At 37.7% G+C, this 26,928-nt stretch overlaps 2 protein-coding genes across 3 annotated transcripts in view; one reads left to right on the plus strand and one right to left on the minus strand.

The window, feature by feature from the left end:
* LOC310956191 (rho GTPase-activating protein 26-like) overlaps nucleotides 1-7,167 on the plus strand; it is an 86,418-nt gene extending 79,251 nt beyond the window's left edge. For both annotated transcript variants that reach the window (XM_083926343.1, XM_083926344.1), the window contains exons 21-24: nucleotides 1,199-1,234; nucleotides 1,357-1,467; nucleotides 2,320-2,411; nucleotides 4,669-7,167. In XM_083926343.1, the coding sequence (XP_083782469.1) occupies nucleotides 1,199-1,234; nucleotides 1,357-1,467; nucleotides 2,320-2,411; nucleotides 4,669-4,757 (328 nt within the window). In that variant the 3' untranslated portion in view covers nucleotides 4,758-7,167. The remainder of the gene's footprint in view (nucleotides 1-1,198; nucleotides 1,235-1,356; nucleotides 1,468-2,319; nucleotides 2,412-4,668) is intronic.
* A 1,513-nt stretch (nucleotides 7,168-8,680) lies between these two features.
* Nucleotides 8,681-26,928, minus strand: part of LOC310956556 (glucocorticoid receptor-like) — a 62,032-nt gene continuing 43,784 nt past the window's right edge. The window contains exons 5-10 of the mRNA XM_083926829.1: nucleotides 23,849-23,965; nucleotides 21,102-21,338; nucleotides 18,766-18,910; nucleotides 16,423-16,553; nucleotides 13,611-13,768; nucleotides 8,681-13,203 (exon numbers count right to left, since the gene is read on the minus strand). Of these exons, the coding sequence (XP_083782955.1) occupies nucleotides 13,051-13,203; nucleotides 13,611-13,768; nucleotides 16,423-16,553; nucleotides 18,766-18,910; nucleotides 21,102-21,338; nucleotides 23,849-23,965 (941 nt within the window). The 3' untranslated portion in view covers nucleotides 8,681-13,050. The remainder of the gene's footprint in view (nucleotides 13,204-13,610; nucleotides 13,769-16,422; nucleotides 16,554-18,765; nucleotides 18,911-21,101; nucleotides 21,339-23,848; nucleotides 23,966-26,928) is intronic.

Raw genomic sequence — 26,928 nt, forward strand, 5'->3', positions numbered from 1 at the left:
TGCAAAGCCATTTATTGCATGTAACTTAAAGGTGCTGATAAAATGCAAAGCCGTTTATTGCATTTGCCACATGCACAACATGGATACTAGTAGCGTAGGCAGAAATCAAAATGTGGGTGTGCCCTGAGAAAAATGGGTGGGTCTATAGTCAGTCAGACCAATCATACTTATGTCCTAAAACGAGTACTACAGGCCATTACAACTATACTTGACTCATTGCACTCAAGTTTATTCAGACAAGCCATATGCTACACAGGCCTATTAGAGATAATGTTACAGTCACAAAACATAAACAGCATCCCATAGCACCGTGGTCACATAGACCTACACAGACAGCATCAGTATTAAAGTGTTTGGATATGATCAGCAGCAATAACATTCTATTCTTGTTAACATACAAACACAGGTGCGGTGGCCACATAAACAACACACACATATCCGCATGTGTAGGTAGCCTATAGCCTACCTGTGCTTTGGCATTGATGGGCGGCAGAATCAAGCTTAAATGGCGGTGACGGACAGTGGCCCGTGTGTCATTTCTGAGGGAGAAACTCTTGTCACATCGTCTGACAATTTGGAAATTAGATTCAATTCTTGTAGATAAATACTCTTTCCTAACCTAACTCGTCTGTGATTACACTCGATAGAAGAAACAAATTTAAATATTAATTTTGTCTGTAACCATGTTAGTCCTGTCAATTTGATATTGAGCAGGTACTAAAATGATGTTTGGACCAAGTGTATCCACGGTTGGTTGGACTCTGCGAGCTCACCAGAATGTACTGTTTTTCTTCATCATGGTAATTAGCCTTCATTTGAGGTTGTTCTTGTAGTCGGAGCTGGAGCACATTAAGCAACTCACATCACCCATTGAGAGCTATTAAGGAATCAGTTTCTCCTTACAGCTAAATTTGAATTTTATTTTAACTTTTTTTGCCAAGCTGGGAGGTCTTCTCTGTGAACGTGATAATTTGTTCCTTGTTGGCTGGAAAGCTAATGCAAGACTTCATTAAGGGGACAGTGAGAAAGAAAAAAAAACCCTCTGTAACGTAATCTCTCTTGTGACATAATATCTAAATAAATATCAGGTTAGTTGAAATAATGTTCCTTTGTTTATTGAAAAACATTTAGTACTTTATGGCTCATTCATTCACGTGGATGACTTCATCTTGGTTTTTATTTCATCTTTTGTTTCCAGGCTGAACCCAAAGAGTCGTGGCAGCATACCAACCAGGTAAGAAAAATGTGTCTTTATTTGAGAATGTCACACTGATCACAGCTGATACTTTACAGTATTTTATCAATGTCATACTGCCCATGCTATAAATACCACTTTTGTGCGTATGTGTCCATCAGTGCAATGTCTCCCAGTCCCACTTCACCACGCTCACCCTCCTGGCCGATGTTCTCAGCCCCATCAAGTCCTCAGCCGACGTCCTCCACCTCCAGTGACTCCTCACCTGTCAGGTTGATCCACATTATGTGTAATGATTTAATTGCAGCTTGTCACTAATCCCAGTGGAGCAAAGGTGCACTTGCCTGTGTGCACAAGATGTATATAAGTTGTATAATCACATGCAAAATGTTCAACCACTCGTCAAGTAGTATTCAATAAATGATTTGTACAAATAAATACTAGCTGAAATTTAAAAGGGTAACATATAGGGGACAGACTAGAAGTAGAGAGGTGAATGTGTTTCAATAGAGATTACCAAAGAGCAAATTTTACCACCAAAGAGGCCACTGGAAACAACATATCTAAATTCTTATGGAAGTTTTAAGTAGCTCTTTTAAATACATCATACCAGATGCTCCGACTGTTGCCGGTTTACTTTGAATTCACGAAGGACAGCAAGGTAATTCAAGAAAGAGCTCTTTAACCCAAAGGCCTATTGCTGCAAATGTCCTTTCTGCAGTGTCCTTGAGTAAGTAAGACACAAGCTTAAAGGAACCATCATATAGTGGATTATGACCTCTGTCCTTTCTAATGAAAGGAGGGAATTTGGAGGCTATATTGTGTAACGTGTAAGAATTACAGTCGTCTTAAATTTGAAATATATGACCATTATGTGCCCAATAAAATGTTGCGAACACTGTGCAACAACAACAGTGAAAAAAAACATCACTCCCGTAAAGTTTGACTCATGCTAGAAAATATCATTCATCATCCCATCATTATAACAAAGGCACGTGGTACTTAAAAACTGTTTTGTATCATGTGTGGGGTTTGAAGTGTTTCAAACTGAAAGCTATCTGTTTTTTTTCTCCTTCACCAGCCCAGAGCCTACTGTCTCACTCTCACTCTTTAATTGTCTAAAGTATTGCAGGCAGGAAGGCTCGAGCGCTGTACGCTTGCAAGGCAGAGCATAACTCGGAGCTGTCCTTCATCGCTGGGACCCTCTTTGATAATGGTGAGTCAGTCTTAACAGTAGAAAGGAAAAAGATGAGAATGTGGGTTGATGTTTAGAAAAAACAAAACAATTGTCATCAAAAAGAAAAAGTTTGCCTTTGAAGTGCAATGGACTTCATTTAGCTGTGTTAGAGCTCGTTATTGGGATTGAAAAATATTGGGATTTTGCCAAAAATATTAGCACTGGAATACTATTTTTCCTTGACTACAATTTTTAGAATGAAACGGAAAAGTTCTCCATTATTTCTTCCATAAAGTTTTTCCTTTAGTGTGGTTGTCATGTTGGAGGAAAGAGGAAGGTGCACTAGTGTTGCATAACGTTTTTTTTAGTTGTTACCTTGCAGTTATTTACTGGAAGCCTGATCCATAGTCTGTGATATACATTTTCCGTTACTGAAAGTATTTCTGTGCAACACCAGGCTGTAAATTTAGTGTGTATGTGCACTTGCTCTTATTTCCCACATCTCCAGAGAATATCAGAGGCTGGCAAGCAGACCGGAATATAACAGATGCAGTTATGTGCAGTGCATTGCTTTTGCATGCAGCCAAGCACTTAATATCTTTCAGATATGTCAGTCATTTGCAAGAGTATAAATCAAAGAACCCTTCATGCATAAAGGTTTCATGAAGGTACTGAAAATTCAAAGGCGTCCTTCCTTTTACTGCATAGGAATCTCAATACAGAAAGGCTCAGTGTCTTCTTCAGCCTAATTTCAGCCTCTCCTACCTCAAGCCCAAAACTATGAATCACATTTACCTCCTCATAGTTTTTTTTTGGCGCAACTCTCCTAATGAAGACCAGATTGCGCACATTTAGGGATAATAAAAGTACTTAGGCAGGACTTAGGCGGCTTCACTTGTTATCAGGCAGAATAACAATAGAACTTAATAGTTATCATGGTACTTAATAAAGTCATGCAGTGAAAATGTTCAGGGAAGCAGACACACACAATGGTAGGGATTCACTTTTTTGGTCATGCCAGTTGACACAGATCCTAAATAGAGTTAGGTGTGTTAAGACTACTGAGGGTTATATAATGCAGAGCACTGTCAAAATGGGACTTCATAATCCCCACAGCAGCATCTCTACACCCCAGTCTGCTTATGGCTAGCCGAGGACGGCTATTCCCTCGAAGCTTATGACTATTATCATAATGCCTTTTTAGCAGTCATTAGAATACTGTGACAATGCAATATATTCATGTTTCTCTTAGCTGTTATACAGACCTCGTTTTTGATTCATAATGTTGTTTTTTTAATCTTTAAATCCGGGTGATCAATTAAGAAAAGAAAGATTTAAACCCTCTGCACTGTCGCATATTAAGTTTACATTTAATTTCTTTGGTGTAACTTGTGGTAGCATGTGGTGGTCTCCATCATTTGTGAGTTAGACTCCCTGGAAGGACAAAATGATGTGCACACACAATTTTCTTATGCACTGCGGGTCCTTTCAACCTCCTGTGTTCGAGCCATGTTTTGCCAGAGGTTTTCTTGTTTAGTGTATAAAAAAATACAGTATACTGCATGCCACAGCAATACACACTTCCTCGAAATTTTGGTGTTATTGTAGTTCATACATGTCAAGCCCTTCAATATTAGTCCAGAGAGCTGGACATGTATACCCTAAAATCTAAATCAGCTTTTTAGACAGATTTTTTTATAAGAAAACACAGCTTCAGCTTCAACTTGTTTATTGCTATTTGCGCACAGCCAGTCGACATAAAAGACAGTATGTTGTACCTTCCCAGCACAGGCAGACAGACAAGAGAGCTAGAGATTTCCCACGGGCAGTGGTGGAGACCAAAACAGAGCTAAAAGAAGTTGGACTTACATTTGTCAAGTGGTCAGAAACAAGACTCCAAAAAGTTTTGCACCTTTTACCAAAAAATTATTTCAGTACTCATCTGCAGTTGATCAAAATAGTTGAACACCTCTTTCTGGAGTTGACATCTCACATCCAGGCACTTATTTCATGCTCACTTATTAGCAGCTATTGCTGTGTGATAATGCTGCCAGATATGTCCACTCAAAATCCTGCATTTAGTTATGAAACACTTAGATATAAAGTAACATGGGAATGTGTTGACTACCCTGTTCTCAGTTATTGGCGACTGTCTCTAAACACTATTTCTCTCTCACACTATCTGCAGATGGGCTTGTGTACATGTGTTCGTCCACATGTGCCACATATTTATCGGTGTTTTCCCATCAATCATGAGATGTTTAAAGAAAATCAATGTTTCTTTCTCTCTCTCCAGTTCATGCCTCCAGGGAGCCCGGTTGGCTGGAAGGGACTCTAGACGGCCGAACAGGATTGATACCAGAAAACTATGTGGAGTTTTTATAGTCCAGGGCCGACCAAAAGACTTGAACTGGATGATAGTGGAGTGGAGTTGACCAAACTCGACTGTAGAGACCTAGATTCGACTGTACAAGACTGGACCAGACTCTATTAGATCATATTCTATACTGGACGCGACCATTGTTGAGGAGGCCTCTCTTGTCTTGACTAGACTGGGAATTGAACTGGACCAAGCAGAACCATATGGAATGGATTTGATGCAGGACTGAAGGGGAAACCCATGAATTGCACTGGAAAAAAGAAGAAAAAAAAGACGAGTCCTACTGTGGTTCCGGCTGTTATTGGATTAGTGTGGATGAATTCCCAAGTCCTGGTGAAGATGATGTGGTAATGAACCTGGAATGTGCGTGAGAGAGAAACAAAAAAGGGGGGTAATGAGGGGTATAAATGATATTTCTGAGCTCTAAGGTTTTTCAACCCATGCATTATTACTTTGAACTGCACTGCCATTGCTTCAGAATCTCCTCTATCAGCCAGAAATAAAATGATATTCCTGTGAAGATGATGACAGGGAACAAGATACTGTAAAAAGCAAGCGGCCCCTCAAATTTTACTTACATCATTTATCCTTGGGGTCAATTTGATCCCAGCAATTTATTAACATCCAGAAAATTATCAGAATCAAAGTTGTTACTTAAGTTTTAAATTCAGGTTCTGTATGTGTACTTGTTCTTATCATCCAGATGACCTACGGTATCATGGGACTTCGGAAATATACAGGAAAATAAAATATCTTACCGATTGATCTAAACTTGGATCGAGGGATATTTGTTTTTGTGTTTTAAAGTAAGTATTTCTAAATATTTGAATTGTAAAACCGATATTAATAATAGTAATAATTAAATCATTCAAATCATCAAATTGACCAGAAGGAACACTATTGCATCAGATACAGGACACTGAAAAAATATATACACGCCAACTTTAGGTTTTCCCAGTTGTCCTCATTAAATTAGGAAAAGTCATTATTGAATATGAAGCAAACAATGATGTCTCCATGTATTTAGAGATGTTAAGCATTGAATTGGGTCAAATTAACCCCAAGGATAACAGGAGGGTTAACCTTGGACTTGCTAGTTCACCTCCTCACTGTGTGCAGTTTGAATGATTAGTGATCCCATTGGGGGACCGGAGTGTTTAAAGCCAGTTTAAACGATTGGGTTTTGCTTGTGCGGCTGTAAATGTGTTTGTGAGTACTTGGTCCAGGTAATTCCCCAGGACGAGACCAAACCTGGCTCCAGTTTCAGGAGCCGGAGCCCTAGGGCAGATCGCCACAGGATCAGGTTGTCTCAGTTTGACAGAAGGTCAGCGTTGGGTTTATCCTCATTTATAATGCATCTCCCTGCAGAGCCCTCACGAAAAATGTGAAAAATTTCAAACAATCTCCACAGGCAGATCAGCCGATTGCATTGCAAAGTAGGAGTAACAACTAACTCCTCCTGGTTAAAAAAACACCCAGCTGTGAGGCCTCGCTGCGTTTCCTCATTATTGATGATTGTTGGAAATAATTGGATCCAGTATCATGTATAGTGTTGAGTAAGGTTAGCACCATTTCAGGGTGTTGTATTTTCAAAGAGCACCCGTGTTCCAAACCATCCATGTTATCTTGTTTATTGTCAGAAATACGTATGATTGATGATATGTATTTATTTTAAGCCTGAATCCTTCTCTCCTAGTTTAACCTTCATGGTGATTAAATCAGTTGCTTTACCTTTGATGCTCTCCTCTTCAACAGCACGGAGTTGGCAAACAACTGAAGTCAAAATATGCAGCGTGTATGTCATTTTTCTGTTGTTGTGGAGAATCACAAAGACGATGCTAGTGTCATTACCTGAGCACGCACATTAACATGTGGAACAGGAGTTTAAACCAAGGGGCAAGTAAATAAAATGTAGATGTGGTTTTCAGAGGATCTCAGACATTTTCAAGAAAAGCGAAATCATTAATTAAAGAGGCGATCAGATATGTATATGCCAGCTGGTCACCGTGGGGCTCCAGTGAATGATTTCCAATGAATGTCCTAATTCCAAGAGTCAAAGCTGAACTTTTTCCTTGAACCACTTGGTGAACTTTTCAGTGAACAAATGTTTTTTTCTGCTAGGACAGAATATTGAAAGAGCATTTTAGCATTTTAATAGGAAAATCTTAAATGTGAAATGAGACTACTTTGTTCATATCTGAACTTCTTATTTATGAGAGTTTCTTTAACTGTATTCATTTTGAGGTGTTTTATTGACATTGTAAATAAACACGCAGCATTTGATAAGGTATCTTTTTTTTTTTAAGTATGAAATTTTATATTTTGTATTTTTAGCATACTAACTTAATTCCTTGATTCCATCTCTCTCTGTTGGCCAGATCTCTGTATCATTTAAGTCTATCTACAGCCTTAAATATTCTTTCAGATGTTTTGGTGAATTGACAAGATTGTGCAAAATTAAAGATAAATGTTGAACAGCTGCAGCTGGGGTCTGTTTCTTTCAGTGCCTGAATATTATGGCTGTATTATAACATGTTGCAGTGCTTCTTTTGTATGTTAATGTACTATTGCTATGACTTTTTTCTACATGCTTTTGCCAACATACTATCTGACTTTGTTTTGACTTTTTTTTTGACATATTATACTTATATACCATTACTTTTTTTCACTTTTTTAAAGATATTATACCAAGACTTTTTTCGAGATAGTACATTTTACGTTTTACTTTTTTTCAACTGACTATACTGCGATTTTTTGTTTAACTTTTTTTGAGGTACTATATTAATGACTTTATTTTCAACATACTATGGGTTTTTTTTTTACATTTTTTACAGATTATACTAGGACTTTTTTCAACATAAAAATACTATGACTTTTCACTTTTTCGACATACTATCCTATGACTTTATATTTTACTTATTTCAACATACTATACTATGACTTTTCATACAATACTAGGATTTTTTTCACATTTTTACATACTATAATATGACTTTATTTTTTTTACTTTTTCCTCATACTAAAATATCATTTTTTTTCAATATAAAAATACTGCAACTTCTTCACTTTTTTCAACATGCTATACTTCAACTTTTTCCACCTTTTTCAGCATGCTAAACTATGACTTTTTTCTACATACTATACTATGACTTTCTTTTTTTGACATACTTTTAATTTTTTTGATATACCTTTATTATCACTTTTTTCAACATATTTTCACTTTTCAACATACCATACATACGATACTGGGACTTTATTTTTTATTACTTTTTTGGAAATACTATACTATGACTTTATTTTCACTTTTTCCGACATGCTATACTATGACTTTTCCCCCCTTTTTTTACTTACTATATTATAACCTTATTTTTTTAAAACATACTATTATTACTTAATTTTTCACTTTATTCAACACGCTTTACTATGACTTTTTTACTTACTATATTATAACTTTATTTTTTTAAAACATACTATTATAACTTAATTTTTCACTTTATTCAACACGCTTTACTATGACTTTTTTCACTTTTTTACTAACTATATTGTAACTTTATTTTTTTTCAACATACTATAATAAATAAACTTAATTTTCACTTTTCTGGACATACTATACTTCAGGGTTCCTACACATTTTCCATTTCCAAACAATACTTTTTCAGATACAAATTTCCAGACATATTTTTATTGTATGATTTTTTTATGACATACTATCCTATGACTTTTTTTTATTACATCCTATTCTATGACCTTGAGAAAAACAAAACCACTGAAGCTTAGCATTGAGAAACAGGAAACTTTATTGTGTAAGATATTTGAACTAAAGAGAAATCAGTCCTTCCAAATCTCCACTTTCTAACCGGTGATGAAAAAGTATCATCCAGGTTGTTACCAACACGATGCCAAATCCAATACCAAAGAACAACACGGATAACTTAATTCAACATTTAATCAAATAGGTGAAAATATCGACACTGACTACAGGAGAGGTGTAATACAGAAGTAAAACAAACTTGTTTTTTTTTTTAAACAAACATTTTATATTTTTTGTTTTTACATTGGATTACATCTACATAACTGAAATACGAACAAAACAGACTTCAATGAAAGCCATAGCCATATGTACCAGTGAAACATGATCTGCCCTTAATCTTTAAAGATAATATTTGCATGTATTTTATACAAAATAGACTTTATCAACCAGTTTGAGGGTAGTGCAATTCCGTCAGGCTCTGGTAGATTTACTTTTACGCCGAGATTCAACTTTTCTTTTCTTTTGTTTTCTATTTTAAAGTGACCAGTAAATCCTCACATCAATATACATGGGATCCAAAGCCTGGACCTCTACAAAAGATACCTTTCAAATAAAATAAGAAGTACTACAAGTTGGATAATAATTGCTACTTAAAGTGTAACTGCTTGAATACTTCTTTTTGTTTATTGAATCTTTTTTTCTCTCCTCTGCTTTGGTCACTCTTATATAACGCAAAAACCTCCTCCAGTCTTCTCACCTTCCACTCCTCCCTCTCCCTCGTTTCCATATAACTTTAAAACACAGTGAGCATTCATATAGACTTTCCCATTGACTCGTAGAATTTACATTTACTTCACAAGACAAACATGTTTAACACTTCCTAATGTATTCAACAAGTCTACCTTTATCAAACACAAACCAACAAACAGAAAAATATTTACTTTCTTGACTCGTTCAATGTACAAAAAGGATCGGGTTAAATTATTCATATCAAAGAGGATCAAACTCATGTATTCAAAATCACAGAAAATATTGTCTTTTTATTTTTACAATAGATCAATCTCCAAAAGCATTTATATTTGTTATGGTTTTATCTATTTCCTGATTAGAAATTGTATTTCTATGGCTCTCTGTCTCCCTTTTGCAAGGCCTTTACAAGTAGTTGAAAGGTAAAAGAGAAAAATGTATAGGAGTATAGAGGTTATGTCCATGTAAAAATATTTTGTAATAATAGACACTGTTTACATTGCACTGGATATGTCAGTGCTGCTATATACACCTATGGCCATTCAGAAATTAGCAGGGATATGGTTACATCTACACGTTAAAGCTGATTTCTGAAGCACCACCACCTGGAAACAACTGTAATACTGTATGCAAAAATCACTCAAACAAATAGACAGTTTAGTCAAACCTTCCCCAGAATAATCAACACTAATGTGAGCGGCATCAAGCCCCGCAAGACTAAGTTAGTGAGTGAAGCTATAAGCCTGCACTGTACATAAAGCAACCCTGCTGTAAGTGACCGTCCTTTGGCAGAATGGTTCATTAAAAACATGATGGCTTTTACTGAATATGGGCTTGTATGTCCAGAGTCTGCTGTGCTGTTACCTGTAAGTAACATACAAATGACCGGTCTCTATGGCAACCTGCTACCTGGTTGTTAACTGCCAATCAGAGTTATACACTGCAAAGGGGGGGAGTACCATTCAGAGTTAACGGCTGAAAATCTGTATGGCTCACATTTTAGGCAGCGGCGCCTGGCAGTCACAAGAAACACTGAGGAAAACAGAACTTTGAGGGGGGGAGCATTGTGTATGCGCTTCCAGTTGAAGCCACTGTACAACTGCACTGTTAATGTATTTTGCTTTGGCTATTACATAAGCTGGTACGACATGTTTTCACACTACAAATGTACCAAATGCTGACCACCACCTGTTTGAGAGCAGCAGATATTTTTGCTTAATTTGCAATTTCAAAAAATACAACATTTTGTGCATCTCCAAAAAAAGTATCTTATTTAGATAACAATCAGTAGTTTAAGCTGGTGTAGGTGTGACAATGAACATCTTTCTCCTGAACCATCACGCAAAGTTACAAAAACCACATCATCTTGAATCCCAACGCATCTTGCATTGCCAGGCCAAGTCAGGTCAGCGCTGGATATGGTCTTACTACACAAGTTAACAATTCTGGGATAGGGAAAAAAAATGCTCTGGCTTGTTTGTATTTCTTTAAACCTATCAGAAGTGTCTTGGGCGGCGCTTAGCCCCGGATGTAGCAATGGTGCCCTTGCAAGTTGATAGCAGAGATAGCTGAAGGGGCCTGGCGAAACAGCCTTATGTCGGGCTTTATCACAGCACTGTGCATCCAGTAAACCCAACTAAATCCCAACTGAATAATCCCTCTTACACATCTCCATATAAAATTGTGATATTACATTTGGCACTAGTCGAACACATCCAAGTTATATACTCACTCATAGCCTGAGCTTTGATTAATAAATTATTTGGACAAAACTGCATCTTCTTCAAAAAATATTTCAACTTTAGAGGTGAAATCCTGCGCTGAGAACAGAGGTTCCATCGATTATGGATGTCTCTATTTTTACATCTCATATACAAAACAAATATATATATCTATATATATTTAATTACCTTTTCAGCCATGGTGATTTCAAAAACTTCATAATAGTCCCACGTTCTGTTTGTTTAAACGATTTGAGATGAAGCTGATTCTGTTTATCTAACGTAAAATAGTATTTTGAGTGAAACACAATACTTTTATCGCAAATAATACGCTTTCTGTTTACCAATCAGGAGTATCACGTCTGTTCAATTCAAAATTGAAAAATGTCTAGTACTTACTGTGTTATTTATGGTGTCATGTTAAAGTTGTATGAAACAATATACTTTACTAGACCTTAAGCATGAATGCAGCTGGCAATGAAAGGACGGCTACAGTCCTGGTTTGCTTGAATCATTATGACTATTTATTAACAGAGATGCCTTGGATGTTTATTTTAAATGTAATGCATATCCAGGTCCCACCTGTTCGACTGCATCATGATAAATTGTAAATATTTGAATACAAATTTGATTCCAAATAACAACACACTGATAATTTGAAGATCTGAAACTTAATTTTTAAGTCAGTCTGCACCTAAATATTACAAAACATCGGATGTGCCTTGTTTAATTCCAGTGGTGTCAATTTAGGCCCAGTGTGGTTTGCAGCTTTGTGTAACAATGTTACACTTATTTGAAGATAGTGTATTTTATCAAATATATTTAATATGGGAAAAATATATACTTTCATTGTCTTTTTTCCCTGATTCGCATTCTTAAAGATCTAAAAATTAAGATTTTAGTATTTATACATTTCTAATCTGTACCATAGGCTGTCTTACATACATGTCTGGGAATTAGGACAGAGAGAGCTGCCCACATCGAAAACACCAAAAATGGCTGCTTGGGAAGAAAAAAAGCAATTGCCAGCTTGGAAAATGAAAACAGAACAGGTGAGATTATTAAGCAAAAAAAAAAAACATTGTTCCGAGAGGATGGCTATGAAGAGCTTTAAAAGCTAAAAGGCACTGTTTTCCCCTTCGCAGATACATCCTGTGTAAACATCTTGTTGAGTGAATGTCGGCATGAAATAAATGAATATTCCTCTTTCTTTTTTTTTTTCTTCTTCTTCCATTGGTCAGGTATATAAATGTGATTTATATCATTTCAGAAATATTAACTGATTCACAGCTGAGAGCAGTTTATCCTCAATGTCCTTGGATCCAGAAGAAAATAAAGATCCTCTCATGTCAAGAGTAAATTCTCTGTGTTTTTGTTTATCCCCTCCATCTCTAAGAGTCCTCTGGAAACCACAATAAGTGAACACCGACTACATGATCTTTGCAGTGGAGCAGTGAAGGGCAAACAGAAACAAGCTGGGCAGGTGAGCAGAGAAAAAGTCTTCTTAAACTTGGAGGGAACTTGGACAATATAATAGGTGTCATTTTGAGGGTGGAAAAGGTGTTTCAAGGTGTTGGCTTGTCAGTAAAAACAGCAATAAAACGTTGGACGCAGGAGAGAGTAAGCAGCAAGTGGCCACCAGAAGAAACAGCATTAGAAACCTGAGGACAGGCCCCTTGGACGGAGGAGGGGATGAGGAGGCTGAGGAGGCTAACCATTTTTTTTTTTGATTGCCAAAAATGCATCCTGCCAATGAGACATTCAGAGCTAACTTAATTTCCTTAGAGGACTATTTCTACAGGTTCGTGGTTGGTTGTCCTACTGTAGTTTGGCCCAACCTGGGAACGGGTTAAGAGGCGTGAGGCCACAGGTATTGTGCTCCGAGATAAGGCTGAATGGCTGAGGCTTGGAGGGGTGTGGCAGAATTCCTAGAGGGGGACTGGGAAAACTGAGGAATTGAATCTGAGTGATGGGGGAGGCAGATAAGCAAAGGCTTAGGGCTCGGGGCAAAAGCTTGGGGCCCCAGAGAGGTAACCGGACAGGGCAGGATTTAAGGCATTGCTTCACAGTTTAAGGCAGTCATTTCTGATGAAACAGCAGAGGCTTGACGCTCCCGTCTTTGAATTTTGGTATCTGGTTTGTGATGATCTCTGCCAGCATCTCTGGGAATTCCACACTGAGGGTTTTATTCACAAAGGTGTAGAAACAGATCTGGAGAAGACCTTCGACCATCTGGAGGAGACATCAAGGAGGGCAAAGACACAGACAGATTAGTGAGAGTCTATTAGACATATATATAAAAACAGGATTAACCTGAAATTAGCTTGGGTCTGTACGGAGTTCTTCTGCAGTAAAGAGGCTTTACCAGTTAATTCTTTAACTTTAGCTGAGGAGATAATCTGTGGTTGAAATAAAAGATGTAAAAAGGAAGCCATGGTTCACTTGGGAAATAGTATAGACACATCTGCTTTCCAATCCATAATATGTAGCCAAACTTAGAAAAAAAAGCATGCAGTATATATCTTTCTGTGTGTGTGTGTGTGCGTGTGCGTGTGCGTGTGCGTGTGCGTGTGCGTGTGCGTGTGTGTGTGTGTGTGTGTGTGTGTGTGTGTGTGTCTGTGTCTGTGTGTTTTTCTAACCTCCTGCATGGAGTCCAGTAGCTTAGTTAGCTGGTAGAAACGCTGCCAGTTCTGACTAGCGTTCTCCTCTCTCTTGACGATGGCTTTTCCCAGCTCTTTAATGTACGTCATCCTGATCTCGTCAAACACCGCCTGGCTCTTCAGGCCATCTTTAGGTACTGCACACACACAAAAATCAAAACAATCACAGGCATTGAGAGACACATCAGTGTGAAAGTTGTCTGGCAATGGGAAGAAAAAAAAATCCCTCATAACAGTGGATCACCAGTAACAAATAAAATAACTAAACTAGTTTAAAGGACATTTTATATACTTTTATATTAGACTGGCAGCTGACACAGAAGTACCCCAAAATTCTCATGTCTATAAATTCACTGAGTCTCTGAGAAAACAGCTGGTGATATGAACAGCTGGAAAGGTACATTTAAACATCGGTCTCAAACTGAAAATCCATCCGTAATGTTACTATTTGTCTTAGTCTTTTCTCTGTCCTGTTCTCTAAAACAACAAACCGCACAGTACATCAATACTTCATTAAATCTTACTGTGTGGGACCCTAAAAAGGACCCTTAGGAGAGGCTGACTAAACACACACAGATGCATGCACGCACCTCCTAACCAGAATGCTGTAGGCAGTGGAAAATATGCAAAACTAAAGTTAACATCAAAAGCTACTGTGTAGTGTGTTCCCTAAATGTTGTGGCCTTAATGAGATAAAAATCTCATTCAAAAAAACTCATAAAAATCATAACCTCTGCATGTACAAGTTATACCGTTATCACCACACACTTCTTGTCAGTCTGGTGCCTGGCACTGGGCCCAGGCAATGGCACAGTAAACTGGCCTAGAGATCATGCAAAGCCACAGAGGGCGGGGCCAAGGTGAAATGATGTCCAATTTACATAATCAGATAAATGGGAGATACCGCAGTACAAGCTCCCTGGCCTCTTCATTATGCATGTTCAGGTTTGGCTTAGCGAGTAAGAGCAAAAACAGATTGCCTTTCATGCTCTCTACTCTGGAGAATTTAGTTTGAAAATAACTGAGTGTATTATTTTAACAGGGCTTAAAGTGTTAGTAGAAAATAGTTACTATGAACGCTTATTTAAATTGTGTGGTACAGATACAAACTCTGCTCAAAGTGAAGTCTGCCTTCTGGGCTTAATTATGTTTAGCAGTAATCGAAATTTTGCCACATTGTGACTTTAATCTTCATCCATGTGAATGAGAAATGATTAAAACAGCTTAAACCAGTTGTCTTGACCCGATAATATTTCCGTCCCTGAGGGGTACACATGGAAATGGGTCTCAGGTATGAAAATGCGAGCAAGACTCAGTATGGAAATGTAATTTCCTCTGCACAATGAGTAAAATGGTCTCGAAAGTGCATCCTATTCCCTGCCATTCACCGGGAGTGAGGCGGACGGAATGCTCTCCTCCTCTGCAAAGAGTAATTTATCTAATTGTGAAAAAGTTTAATTGAACTACCCATTTAATACTTTTATCATGCTGTAGAAGTTTCCTAGAGATCTTAAGGGTGTCAATTACATAGCTGGACTGGCAGCCCATTGTTGTTTGTAACTATTACTTTATCTCTTCAGAAAGAAAAACAAGTGAGGGCTGCTGAACATTTGTCCTTTTTCCTGACGTTAGATAGAGTCCCAACTCCAATACCATCTAACCATCACTAATTTGTACATTTTAAAACAACTCAAGCAAATCAATGTCAACGAATCAAAATGCATGAGGAATAAATTTAGAATATGAGAGTAAATTTCTTCTGAATCCAATTTCCACTCAACAAAACTGATCAAAATGGGGAAAAAGGTTTTTAATGAGGCACACTTATTTAGGCAATTGCGATTGTGACGATTACTTAGTCAGCCAAACACGCACAGTTGTATTTAAAGCTCTGACAAAATAAACATAAAGTAGCTCACTGTGCCTTTTATTATATTCAGATACACTTCTGAAGTAAACATGTGGTTAAGACAAGGCAGCTTATTCAGCCAGTTAATGGGGAGAAAAAAAATAGGCTGTCTACAAAGATTAAGTGTGCACCCTTGAAGATCTTTTCAACTGAGACAGTGACTGTACAAGATGAACAGGCTTTCACAGAAAAAAACAGTTTGAGTGTTAAGGTTCTTATGAAAGGACCCTGAATGTAAAAAAAATAACATTTTAAAATACATATTAGTTGGATATGATCAATTATTGCTATCTCAGGAGTTGCCAAATCAACCAGGACTGAAACCATAAGGATTATACCTTAAAATGTAAGTGACTTCGAGAAGAAAATACAGTTGAAGACACTTTAAAGCTTTTGTATTGTTTTACTGCAATACTCATAAAGCTAATGTGTGGCCTTGTGTACATGTGCAGATCAAAATCTTTTGATTATGCAACGGGAAACAAGCTATTGTTTGCTTTGTTGTCTACTCGACCAAAGTGCAGACACATTTTTTTTAATGATAAACTGGATCCATGAGGCACTGAGGCACAGCAATATGCCTGCAGTAGCCACTACGAGAAACAGAAATGTGAAACGTATTCACTTGTCCTATCTCATCAATACTGCTGAACTATGAGTAGAAATTTGCATATAAGGTGAAGTCTGTCCCCATACTGGAGTGGGGTGTGGCAAAGCGTGACTCCCATTCCACTAACCCCATACCAGTGTAACAGGTATGTTACACTGGTATGGGGTTTGTGGTATGTTACAGTGTAATATACATAGGTGTCTTAATCCCAGAATAACTGCAAATTTGAAAAACACAACTGTTATTTTTCAATGAGAAGTGTGTTTCATTACCTGTACTGAGCAGTAACAGGACCTTCATGCACAGGTACTCGTCATAGGAAACCTGCAGTCTGACAAATTCATTACAGATTTTCAGCATCTGCTCGCACTGGTCGGTCATGAAGGGCAGCTTCATACGCTCTCTGTAAGATGGGAGGAGGTAAGGTCAGGCGGTGTAGAACAGGTGGAGACGGAAGGAAAACAAAGACATATAGATTAGACTTAAAGCGCTCTCACTCATGTTATTCAATTCTAAAAGAACAGCCCCAGCAGGGAAGCACTACAACCGAGCAGGAGAAAACCATACTGCGAAAATAAGTCCTGATGGATTTTCACACCTGACTTCCTCTAACACACGTCCCACATTACTTTCTACCTCTAAAATCAATACAGTGACATAGCATGGGTTTAAAGCCATCTATTCATTCTAAAATACTGCAGTGCTACGGGTGATGACTTCTTCACCTTATATATCTATTTTTATGTGTCCTTTGAGAGTGGCTTTCCACAGATCAAACCAAGTACATCCAATGAAGGGGTTAAGCTGTGTGCAGGTAGGCAGGGGCAAAAGCTCAGTGTTTGTTGCACTGTTGCCACTCACATCGGAGTCAATGGTTACTTTAAAGCAAGAGCCCCTGCTATTTACTGTATTCAGCAAACTTAAGTAATCAAGATATGTGTCAATAGCAAAACGTATGAAACTTATTGTTGTTCTTTGATCAAATATATCTTGATTTAAAGTCATAATCCGTAAAATTTGAGATACATTATTTCCAGCGGCCTTTTTGGCAGTAAGATGTAATTGCAGAAGAGCCAGTTTTTTTAGAGCCCTCAATCTTGTCAGGTTTGCGGTCAGGGAATGTCACCACAGACACGCAGATTGAAATATTTGGCAAAGAGGCAAGTACAAGTGCTTTTATTAGTGGGTCATATTATCACTCATTAGCAGTTTATTTAGGCTTCTGTAGTAAAACATCCTCAAAGTGAGTTACTGGTACTAAAAAACCCAGATACTACATTGGTACCAATATGGAAAGTATGGAATGATGGAGTTGTTGAAAGCTCACAAAATGATCATTCTCTCTCTCTTGGTCAAAATGATTAGGAGATTAAATGAAGCTATCCGACATATTGTACAGCAAAAACCTGCAAAGTGTGAGGAGGTTTGATAGATGAATATAAAGATAATGAATGAAATAGGACAATGTTACACCTCCACAAGGACTTAAAAAGTCAGGAAATTCAAAAAGCTAGAAACAGTGCTGTTTCCTGCAGGGAATACAAAGACTGTGTTAAGCACAGAGACACACACACAGGCACAATCCATTTCTGTAGCCAATGAATTTTCTAGATAATGTGGCTTTGTAATTACCAGACTGCAGTTGTACCTGTGGTGTCTCTCTGTGGCTTCAAGCACAATTTATATGTATATTTACTGTATGGTTCACCATGTAATTGATGTACTCTCTTCTGCCTGTGTGAGGAATGTGCTTTACTGGTTGTGCTTTGTTGCATGTGGTGGGGTTATTTCCTTTAAATATTCATCTCAATAAATCACTACTCTTGTAATTATTTGCAACACAAATGCAGTTTTCTTAGCATTTGGGATTCAACACTATCATTAAGAACTGGGTCGTACCGTATATTGATAATACTACAAACTGTAAAATCAAAATTGCATAACCTGGGATTTTGGTTTTTGGTAATATTGTGACTCATGGTATTAAAGTAAGCTGATGGACTGCTGGATGAAATGGTTATTATATTTATTTTTGTCTCTTAAACTTATAGGAATATCAGTAGGTTTTGGAAATTTTGGCAACTTTTCCCCTTTCTTTTTGAGAAAATCAATAAACCAAGGTGGCAACAAGCTTAGCATAAAGGGTGGAAGTACGGGGTAACAGGCTCTGTCTAAAGTTGGCAACAAATAGCTGAAGCACCTAACTCCCTGTAAAACCGCAAGTAAAGTATTTTTTAAGGGGTTAAACAAACATAAATGTTTATTAGTGTGCTTTAATAGGAGTTAACTCCACTGTTGAACTGAGGAGGGTGCAGGCAGCCATGTACTTCCTAAGATACTGTGCCAGTGAGTACTTCTTTTCACCTAATTTAACAACTTAACACACAGAGACTGCCAAATTTCCAATATAATGTAGGTGTCGTGCCTATATCCAACGACTGGACTGCTATTCTAGCCAAGCTGAATCATGAACCAATAGATGAGCGATATATAAGCCAAGTGATGAAGTGAGACTGACACCCTGAAATGTGAAAATGCTAAATAAAAGTGGGTGACAAAACATCATGCTGAAGAAAGAACTGCATAAATATACAACAGCTGGCCATTGTACGCACTTGTTGATGACGAGATCAGGGGCGAAGCAGAGCATGCTGCCGTTACACTGATCATATGACCTCCAACCAAGACTGAAGGACATGAGGAAGAGCCATGAGCACTGCAGCAATGTCATCTGGTCATCCAGGTGCAGGTTGCGGAAGCCTAGGAAAGTCAGATAAAGCGGGTTGGAAAGACAACAAACAGTCAAAGCCAGACAGACAGAGACGCACAATCATAATCACACGCGTTAAAAGAGCAGTTAATTATATGACATTGTTAGTCAACAGAGTACTAATTATTACACTGCACAGTGTTTGTTGCTACCTGTGATACTGTAGCAACATCGCTGAATACATCATTAAAACACAATTACAACGCCAGCTTACACAAAGCAAAATAGGACAATTTAGTTAAATTGATGTTCAAATTGGAATTAAATTGCAGTTCAGTCATTTCCACACTGTCCAAACTATCAAAGTGGAACATCACATGAAAAGTCCTTTCACATTACATTTGTTTTAAACCATGGTTTAGCTTAGTTATGTAACCCTCACTATCACCTTGGCAGGCAGCCAGCTGTGGACAATGCATACACTAAAAGATTGGAGCCAGATATGTCCCTCATACAGTCACACACAGATAAATCATAGCAAAAAAGAAAAGGAGCTAACGTTATGGTTTCATTGAGAGGTTTTCTCTGGGTCATCTGATCTTAAGTATTTGGTGTGACCAACAGCAGCGATTTCAGTGAGAAGAGAAAGTCTCCATGCGAATACTTGGTGTGATTATCAAGTCATGTGCTTTGTTCCTTCATGATCTGAAACTAGCAAGGGAAGTTAAAATGCCAAACTCTCTCTTTTTTGTGTTTCCATTTCATTTCATGAAATAAATCATTACTACTATAATACTATTAAACCTTAAAATAAGTCATAATGGCACTGACAAAGGCAGTGATTTAAATTGCTTTGAGATGAAAAAGGGAACTGAAACATTTTCTTTACAGAGATAAGTAAAGCATTTTACTAGGTTGTAATAGCATCATCTTTATGCACATTCAAGTACTTTGGAGAGGTTGGGTTTCGTAATTTAAGTTTTCTTTCATAAACCACGATTATACTTCTCTTCTGTCTGGTCACACTTTTTATTACATGGTTGCTTAACATCTGTTGTTCTTTGGTTCCTCTGCTGAAATGAATCAGGTGAAAATTAAAATTATTTCTTTTTGTACAGTCTTGGGTTGAATACATCTGCAATGGCTACCACTGCCCCAGTTAAGATAACTAGCCTATCCATAATTAAATCAGCCACACAATCGCTCCCTCTTTGCATTTCATTACCTGTATTATTCCAGATTATCTGGAAACTGCAGTCTTAATCTGAAGAGCCCCATAATCGTTAGAGATTAAATGGTATGAAAATTTCATTGTGACCCAAACTATCACAGTTATAAGTATTATCACAGTATTGTTAGAATGTACTCCAAGTGATCAAAAATACACACACTGAAATCATTGCACCAAAGTTTTCGTTTACGCTACCCACTGTACGTCTGGGAGACTTTTTCTAACCTCGGTTAGAATTTATCAGGGTTTAGAATTAAACCAGTTACCGCTTCACCCATTTATCAATGTTATTCATCTGAATAGAGTAATGACTTAACTACAGATGTTCTAATATTTCCTTCTTGATACAGAAACTAATAACTTCCGTATTGGCAAAGTACTTATCTGATACCATTGCGTTAAAAAAATGCATATATATTAGGTTTTAACAGTCATATACTACTAACTCCGTATGGTTATACGTACACAAAATTAATGCTATCAAACTTTCTGTTATTATGTAGTTTGATAGTCATGATAGAAAAAGAACATAAATACTTTTTTCAGGGTTTAATGAATTAAATTACCATCATTTTGGGCGGTACTGGAGGCCTTCCTGACACCTGTATCAGAAAACCTCGATCTTGTTGTTCTAACCACTAGAAGGAACACTTTGACGTTTTGCATTAAGGTAATTTATGTTTTTTCAAGTGAACTCAGATTCCTGAGTTTCACTGAGGAATTTTTACAATGCTGACAAGCATATGCTCAGTTAACTGGAGGGCAAAAGTGAAAGCTATGACACTGTGTACAAAATGTCTTGTGAAACAGCAAATTTTTCCATTTGATCTAAAAGTGATGTAATTTCCTCAACCAACTGTGTGTATTAAAAGTAACGAATGACTTAATTTTCCATCAGTGACTTGGCCCATTTCACAACACATTAGTCTCAACTGCAAGCTGGAAATACTCCCAGTGATACACATCCAAACCAAACTGAAGGCTACACATGGTAAGGAGCTTTCTGTTACCTGGCAATGACTTGGCCCATTTAACTGCAGAGATGACCTGCTGTCCCCCCAGCCTGTTGAGCGTGGTCATGAGCCGCGAGGAGGTGTCAGGCAGTGTGCTGTCATAGCCCGAGTAGATGACCTCTGGCTCGATGGCCTTAAGCACAGACAGCATTGTGGGAACGAGTTGTGGCATGCACTTGGGGATAACTGTAGTAGAAGGCCGCGGCACTTTCATCATCTTCTTGTTTTTCCTTGCTGAGGGACGGGGCGGGACAGAGGAGGAGAAAGGGAGGGAAGGAGACATTAAAAAGGGAATCATTAAGCAGTTAGAGTTATTATTGACTTATTTTTTAGATATTAAGTAAGTGTATGCTTTCTGATTTTACAAACAATATCATTGCAAAAACAGACCTCAGACAGTAGAACAAGTTAAAGGCCAAAGCAACAAACAGTTTGTTAGAGATTAATCGATAATACACTTAGATTATTGTCGCCACCAGAATGAATTTGATGGAGAGTCATGTGTTTTCTCCAGCGAGGCATACAGTATATTGTATAGTACAATTGTACCGCCTACGGAACAAGGAGAAACAGCCAGATGTTCCACTTAGCAGGCTACCATTTCCTTATTATCTGTCACTTTTCCCGATTAATTGATCATCTATTGATCATCAATCATTTGGTCCATAAAATCTGAAAAAAGTCAATCACACTTTCCCAAGGATGTCTTTTGACCGTCATAAAAACAGAAAAATGCAGCAAATCCTAACACTGGAAAAATAATCAAAATTGTTGGAGTTGCTATTATATTACATTTTATATATATATACAGTATATAAAATGTAATATAATAGATAATGTAATAATTTCTCAGAGGTACTTTTTTTGCTTATTTTTTAAGTTTCTGATGCAACAACAGCAGTGGCAAATTGGTATTTTTTGCACACAACACGGAGACGATCAGGGCATGGTTTCCACACTTTCTTCCACTAAATGTGCAAAACATATCAGGGGTTGACAGGTTACCTTGAAAAAACATGTTTTTTCCTCCTCTCTACCTTTTTAATTTCCTCTCCAGGTGTTTCTATGGCAACTAAGAGCTTTTCTGGTGGGAGCCTGTCTGCTGATGCGCTGACTTCCATCAAATCCCTCTCCCTGTCTGCCCATCTCTGTATATTACACTACTTTTACCTCTGTCTGAAAAATATACTCTTTTCACGTAATCTCACTCAACACAATTTAATGCCCCACAGAAGCATCAGCTGAAATAAACCAACGACCAAGTTCTTAAGCAGGTGTTGTGCCTCACCTGTTGCTTCCCATGTCCATCTTCCTGAACCTAAAACCCTAATTGTTGCTCTGTGTCCTCAACATTTATCCCTTGAAGCAGAATCAGGTGAAAGATCACCTCCAAGGCTGTGGACTTGGGATTCACAGTGGATAAAGCATCCATCAATGTGAATGAGTAGGTAGCGTTCTCATACTGCCTTGCTGGCATACCAGCACACCATATTCAATGCTACTGTATGTACGTGTGTGCTTTTGGCTGCCATGTTGAGAAGGTAAATCTTGTAAACTGTCCTGTTCCAATACCAACATGCTTCTCAATCTTACTGTTAGAAAAGTCAATAACAAATGACATCTGTCCTTTCCTGTGTCTTCCCAAGATAACAACAACCTTTGGCTCACTTTGGCGTCTGGGAATAGATGGGGTGTATAAGTGCTGTCAGTGCTGTAACAGTAATATTCAGTAGTTTCAAAGTTTCATAATAGTTGAAATGCTACAAAAAATCTAGTTAAAGTAATTATCATTGTAGCTATGGAAGTATTCTTAGTATGTACTGATTATTAGAACTAAGTACAATTCAGTAAACTTTACTTTAAGTGTTGAACTATGCGCTTGATTCTAGATATTGCAATGCTCCATTATCCCTGTTAGTGTATTTCTCATGAGAATGTTCTCACACAATAATTTGAGCAGGGGCTGTGGTGACATGACATATACAAAATAATGTGATTTGCCCATTTTCCATTAACTTGGGTGATGGTGGTTTAAGCAGAAACCAGACATTGGAACCTGTGGTGGAAAGAGTGGGTGGCAGCATCGCAGGGCTTATGACATGACAGTCAATGAAGGGGAATTTCAACAAGCTAATACTTAAAGATACAGTGAAAGAAAAAATAAGTCCTAATCCTGTGTCTCGCTGGTGATTTTTTCTCTTGCATATTAATTACACACACACAAATAATATTTATAATAAAATATTTGATGAGTTGACGTTTGATGGGGGTGTATACATACATTTATCACATCAAATGTGGCTCCAATGCTGGGGTCTTGAGTGAACCCCACCTAGCACAAAAGCCCACTTGACTGTTAGCTCATTGTCGCTAGCGAAGCAATATCATAGTAGCCACATAGTAGCCTGCATGAATTAAGATGTCTTTGGTTAAAGTCTGTTTTTTTTTACCGCTCAGATGTAACATATGGGTGAAGAAGGTGTGTCTGTGAAGGCCAGCAGTCATCTACAGCTCTATATTGCCCTGTAGTTGCTTAGACACACCCTTAATTGAGTAATCCAATCAAATCTGCAGGATTTAATCAAATCCTGGTTCTAACTATACCCTACCCTAATAATTGGTTTCAGTTAGAAACAGCCTTCAAGTTACGAAAGCTAAATCCACTCCAACTGCTTTTTCACTGTGACTTTCTAGTCAGTTTAAATGAAGTCTGGCCTGATTTAATGAGGGGTCCGACTCTTTACCTTCCAAGTTCATTCCGGCTTGAAGACATTTCCTGAAGCGGCAGGCTGGACAGTTCTTCCTCCGGATTTTATCAATGATGCAGTCATTTCTCCCTGCACACAGGTAGTTGTGCTGGCCTGTAAAGAGGTGAGAGAGAAGAAGAGGGGACAAAAGGAGACACATTAGCTAGCTAAGTAGTTTGAGAAGGATTAGCCTGGGCAGAATGTATTATGACCAAACTAGCTACCTGCTGATTCTATAGCAAGCCTGACAAGCCTGTCGCATTCCTCTGGTATTGACAGCTTCCCTGCCATGGTCCACAATCATATTGTGGCCCATGCACTAGTGATATGCAAGGACTATTCATGGGAAACAGGCTCCATCATCACCTTAATAGTTTGGGACGTTAAAGGATAAAGCTGGCGCTACTCTCCATTTTTGTTGTTGGTAACAAATGTAATGAAAAGACGATTACCAACAATGTAACTCTCAATACTTTCCAACTTCCATTACACTGTTACACTTTGTTCTGGATTTGGTGAGCTGGTGATTATGCTACAATACAGCAATACTACAGTAAACTTAAAAACTACTCTAACCTAATGTGCAGCTGTGCTAAACTTTCATTTCAAGACTGTGATTAGTTCCTTCACAGCAGACAGGATTCATCTTATCCTCAGAGGCCCAGCAATTCATTCTGCAAAAGTATAGATATTTTTGCAAGTTATTATCTAAATTAATACTTTTGACAACCCTACTGTACTGTTGTTAATTTTATTTTGTTGTGATGCATTAATGACATGTCACCATATCAATTATACCATTAGCCTGGGCCACCTAGCAACAGTTTCTTGCTTTTATCACATACAGTACTCATGTGCGGAGCCTGAGGAGTGTCTCGTGAATCTTATCTTGCCAGCATCACCACATCCGTTTGAATTCAGACTGAGACAAAATTCATAAGGAGATGTACTATAACATCAGGCCAACCATGCCATGATCATCTTTTCGAGTTTCACTATGTCAGTTCTATGAAATCCAACTACTGTCATTAACTACAATCACCTCTGCTGTACTTGATGAGTCACTAACCCAACAAAAAACTTCAGCTGCAGCTGAGATCATGTCTCACTGTGGGAAACAGACCCTCAGCAGTGATTTAGAAAGACTACTTGCACATAAAACTCTGCCTCTTGCATCAAACCATACACTTGTTATGGCTTAATTGGCCTGTATAACTTTTTTCAACAAATAGATTCCTAAAAAGCTGTCTTACATCTCTCTCCAACAGGGAAACAATAAAACGCAAAAGGGCATAGAAAGACATGGTTTCTCATTGATAGCCACTTATTGTTTACCAAGTTGGGTGATCTGTGCTGCATCTAACATAAAATGAACCTTTTTTTTTTTTTTTTACTTTTTCAGCTCAGGCTCCTCTATGAGTTGCATTCTTACACTGAAAAATGTTGAATTCACAAGCATCCCCTATTACTAACGGACATATACGTAAACATATACATAAAACATCGCCTGAAACAGTACCTTACACATACAAGTCAAGAGTGCCTTGATGAAATGCCCTTTGGTACCATGAGAATGGTTACTGATCTTTGAAATTAAATGTTTGATGCAGCTTTTTGAACTAAAGGGCATTCAATATTACTGCTGGCGCCATATGATAGAATGTCAAAAATAATACAATACAGTGTGAAATTGTTTTTCCTGTATCACTACATCTTAGAAGCACATGATAGCAGAATATTGTGATAAACATTGAAAGGATAATCGTAATAAAAGAAATAAGAACAGCCTTTGTATTCAGAAAAGCCTCAGCCCTCTTTTTAATGATGTCAAACCAGTTCTGAACAGTGTTTATCTATGGGTCTACTAATTGGTTCCATAAAACGGTCTTGTGATCTTTAGCTACTGTATGATCAAGCAGAGCAATAATCAAACCACAAATCACAAGTTGGCTGGACATGCATTCTGGATTAACCACAGTTATAGGTTGGCAATCATTAGTGTCCAATTTGTCGATGAAAAATTATGATGATTTGCGGACCGACATCTTTATCATGAAATAAGTAGAATGAGAAGTGAATAAAAGTAATCTTTGAAAACGATCACAAAATGTAATAATCACGTTTAAACTACTGAGAAAGATGGATAATGGACAAATAAACACATTTTGAAGGCATGTTTCTTTTCCTGATTTATGCAACCTGACATCTACATCAAAAGGTGGTAACCTATTGACCTTTTCTGACCTGCTGTTCCTGCCAGTAATGTCAGCTGACACATTTATGGACCTACTTTATCTACAGCTCCACTGAAAAGGAATTACCCCATCGAAATGCGCTTGTGGATGCTCTTATTAGATGCTTATCTAAAGCTCAACTCAGACAGCGACCAGTATTTTAGTGAACAAGTCAATGACTCACTACAATGTCGAACACAGGTAGCTACAATAATGCCAAACCAATGACGATGAGTGACCGGCTATGTTCATACAGCCAATTTCTTTATCATAACTACGTGTGTATATCAGCATACCATGGGTGATGCCTAGTTAACACTGAAAAACATGCCGAAAAAGTGCTTTTAAACTATTAAAATATATGAACAGTGTGAAAGACAACCAATACAGAGGACCAAATTGTGTTTTTTTATTGTCGGGAGTCCTTGGACACATGTTACCACATAGGTTGTTTGTTTCTACAACAACAATTAAAAAGGAGCGTTTCCTAAATCATTACCACTACCGTTGGTAGCAGATAGCAGACAACATCATACGTAAACCGTGGCAGTTTTAAACATGTGGTTAACATTGTGAAGGGTTGCAGTTTGGTTAGGTTTAGGCAACAAAACTACTTGGTTAGGTTTTGGAAAACATCATGGTTTGGGTTAACATAAGTATATTTGTTATGTTACTTATGTCTGTGATTTAACTGACAAGTTAACTTATGTACCCAAGGAAAAAAATAAAAATTAATTTTGAGTTCAGACTGAGACATAATTAATCTGATGAATAAGGAGATGTCCTATCACATCATGCCAACCATGCCATGGACATCTTTTTGAGTTTCACTATGACAGTTCT

This window comes from Echiichthys vipera, assembly GCF_963691815.1.
Source record: "Echiichthys vipera genome assembly, chromosome: 14".
Taxonomy (NCBI): Eukaryota; Metazoa; Chordata; class Actinopteri; order Perciformes; family Trachinidae; genus Echiichthys; species Echiichthys vipera.